General features: G+C 31.5%; 1 protein-coding gene across 2 annotated transcripts in view; it reads left to right on the top strand.

Annotated features, from left to right (window-relative positions):
* The window catches only part of LOC21386472 (E3 ubiquitin-protein ligase RMA3), a 2,831-nt gene extending 1,789 nt beyond the window's left edge, over window positions 1-1,042 (top strand). Inside the window, exon 2 of one of the 2 annotated variants that reach the window (XM_010094205.2) lies at window positions 72-1,042. In XM_010094205.2, the coding sequence (XP_010092507.1) occupies window positions 72-839 (768 nt within the window). In that variant the 3' untranslated portion in view covers window positions 840-1,042. Of the gene's footprint in view, window positions 1-60 lie in introns of both variants that reach the window. The other variant, XM_024163072.1, reaches the window with a different exon arrangement.
* The last annotated feature ends 2,355 nt before the right edge of the window (window positions 1,043-3,397 follow it).

Here is a 3,397-nt window from a genome sequence, read left to right as displayed (position 1 = left end):
CTTTCCCTCCTCCCCTTGTTTTGTGTCTCTATGTGTACCGAAGTCTTATTTGGTTAACAGCTGTTGAACAGATGGAGCAAAACTTCTTTGAGCCTGAGGCACACTTCGAATCCAACGGAGATGTCTCTGTCAAGCAGAAATGGAAATCCATGTCAGCTACCTCAACCGTTGACGAAAACGAAAGTGGCTGCTTTGAGTGCAACATATGTTTAGACTCGGCAAATGAGCCTGTGGTCACTCTCTGTGGTCACCTTTACTGCTGGCCTTGCATTTACAAATGGCTTCAGGTTCAGAGCGACTCAGACGAGTTAGATCAGCAAAACTGCCCTGTCTGCAAGGCTAACATCTCGCATGCTTCATTGGTTCCTCTCTATGGCCGTGGCACATCCCGTTCGGATTCCGATACCAAGAAACCCCAGTTGGTCATACCACGCAGGCCACTTCCATCTGGGTTGAACGCTATAATAACTTCTACCACGACCTCTACGTCGCAGCAGAATCATCCTCTATATCCAAACTATTTCCAGTCCAATTCGCAGTCACTTCACCAGCAATATTTCCCCCATCCGTATGGAGCTCATGTTACAAACAATCTGCCACCGTCTCATCTCGGGGCTGCAGTGATGACGAGCTTAATCAATCCGACGATTGAAATTTTTGGCGAGATGGTTTTTGCGAGAATTTTTGGGAGCTCGGGTACGAGTTTGTTCTCTTATTCTCCTCCGATTGGAAGTAGCAGTCCAAGGATGAGAAGGCATGAAGTGCAGGTTGACAGATCACTTAACAGGGTGTCTATCTTTCTTTTCTGCTGCATTATGTTGTGTCTTCTCTTGTTCTGATTCTACTCACTTTGTTGGCTTTGCTTCTGTATAGTTCTCAAAACTTGTAATGTGAATATAGAAGAATATAATTGATGTTAGAGATTTTTGCTGAAAGATTGCTGTGACATATCATTTGATCTGTACATAGTGTTGTATGTTCAATGACGATTGTTTAAAAACTTCTCTATTATAGTAATCAAAATACTGTTGACTGACCAAAATACTGTTGACTGTGATTTTATGTTTATACATATATATGTGTGTATGTATGTATGTATGTATGTATGTATGTTTCAACTGCGGAAAAGTGTGAAATCTAATGCATATACCACCTCTTCATCGAACCAATAATCCATTTAACTTTTGAGGAATATTGAATCAATAATCTAAGAGATATTATAGCTAACATGCACATGTAATGTGGTATTAACAAAGATAACAAAGTTACAAGGGAAATTATGGAATCAAAGTGATCTCGATTAAACAAATGTTGAGAAATATGAGATATATATATTATATTATTTAGCGGACTTTGGAGCACACAGTTGATGGTTAACTAATAATGATTTTAGCATTTTTCTCCGGTTATTCAGAACAAAAGGAAAGTTTACCAAGAGAAAAATAAACTCAAAAGCAGTAAAACAATATTCATGCTTTTTAGAGTTTGGATAACAAAGGTTAGGGGTAGAGTTGGACTACTCATGCGGGCTTCTGAAAAATGGGCATTTGGTAAGGTGAGAGAATTTAAGGAAAAATTACATAAGAGCATTTCAAATAGTTGATGTACAAATTATAAATTTAACATTTCAGAATAAAAATACTTTCAATGCAATACTATTTATTGTGTTAAGTTTTCTATATGCTATACTTGTGACAAATTTCTCATAAAGTATATCATATGTGAAATTTAACATTTAATTGCTATAGGTTGAAATGTTTATTTTTTCATGTAATCATTATAATTTTTACATTTTCTAATTATTTTAAAAATAAAAATTACTTTTACAACTTTTAAAGCTTAATGATTATAAAAAAAAAAGATAGAATAGCATTTCAAATCGAATTATGCATAAGAGTAAAAATAAAAATAACATATCATATCATATTGATGTTAAATATACAATTGATATTAACATTTACATTAAAGATGGTCTAATGCAAACTTTTAGACGCTAATGTTTATGGAAAAGACGAAATGTACTTTACATTTTACAAATCAGATTAAAAACTCCCTTGTTAGAAAAGGTCAAAATTAAAAGGTGAATTTGGATATTTACATTTGCTAAATAAAATGGTACATTTTTATGCTTGAACCTACACCCATATTTTAACAACAATAAAACACTCAAGTATGCAACCAAACAGACGTTAATTGACTCCCAATTTGTGTAGGGTTAGAGATTACGAATTTTAGCTCGACTCTGGCTTTCAATGCTTTCCATTGACGGATATTAATTAATAGAGTTGATTCACCTGTACTGATAATTTAAATCATGTAAAGAAAATAGAAATACTAAAGTCTCGTTCACTTCGTAGATTTGAGTTTTCAATTCGAGTTGAGACGTGATATTTTTTGAGAGTTTTTTACTGTAGCAGAAAAAGTTAGATGTGACATTTTCTAAAAATTTTTTATTGTAAAAATTTAAAACTGAAAATTCAAATCGGTAAAATAAACGAGGCCTAAAAATCTAAAGTGGGATTCAAATTGCCTAAAAGATAGTCAATTTGACTATGTAAAACATTATCAGATATAATTTACACTACTATAATAGTCTACTAAGCATATTAAGATAGGTAGGGAATCTTACTTTTCAAATTGAATGGTCAAGATCAACTGACATGGTTGAAAATCTAAGGTTGAGATTTTTTGTTGATGGAATAAAAGAAAAAGAGAAAACAAAATTAGGTAAAAGCTAGCTAACCAACTTTTAGCATAGGAAAAAGCTAAAATAATTTTTTCCTAACGTTCAAATTTACAAACACCAATTCGGGTTATATTCCGAATACAGACTTACAATTTACTTGCACATTTAAACACCGGTTTAAATTTTAATTTAAATGACTACATTTTATATTCTACAATTCAAATAAAAAAAAATTAAATCACCATAATTTAAACTCGTAAACCAAACATGATCCTAGGATTTCGGTGTACTTAGTAATTAGGAAGAGAATACGTATGTTGACAAGATAACACTTATTCAAAAGAATAAGGTCACGTTCACTTCGTCGATTCAAGTTTAGAATTTGAGTTGAGATGTGACTTTATATGAGAGTTTTTTACTGTAACAAAAAAGTTAGATGTGATTGTTTGTAGAAAAACTCAAATTCTAAACTCGAATCAGTGAAGTGAACATGACCTAAATGAATAGATTTAGATCCTGTTTATTTTGTCAATTTGAATTTAAAATTTAAATTTTATTATAATAAAAAATTTTCATAAATAATCACATTTAATTTTTTTATTACAATAAAATTTTTTTATATAAAATCACGTCTTAATTTAAATTTTTAATTTAAATTAATAAATTAAACTCACATTAATTATAAATTTGTGGACTGTCATGTCTTGTCAT

This window comes from Morus notabilis, unplaced genomic scaffold (genome assembly GCF_000414095.1).
Source record: "Morus notabilis unplaced genomic scaffold, ASM41409v2 Scaffold339, whole genome shotgun sequence".
Lineage (NCBI taxonomy): Eukaryota > Viridiplantae > Streptophyta > Magnoliopsida > Rosales > Moraceae > Morus > Morus notabilis.
Note: the sequence above shows the minus strand (reverse complement) of the source record. Positions and strands in the feature narration are given on the sequence as shown.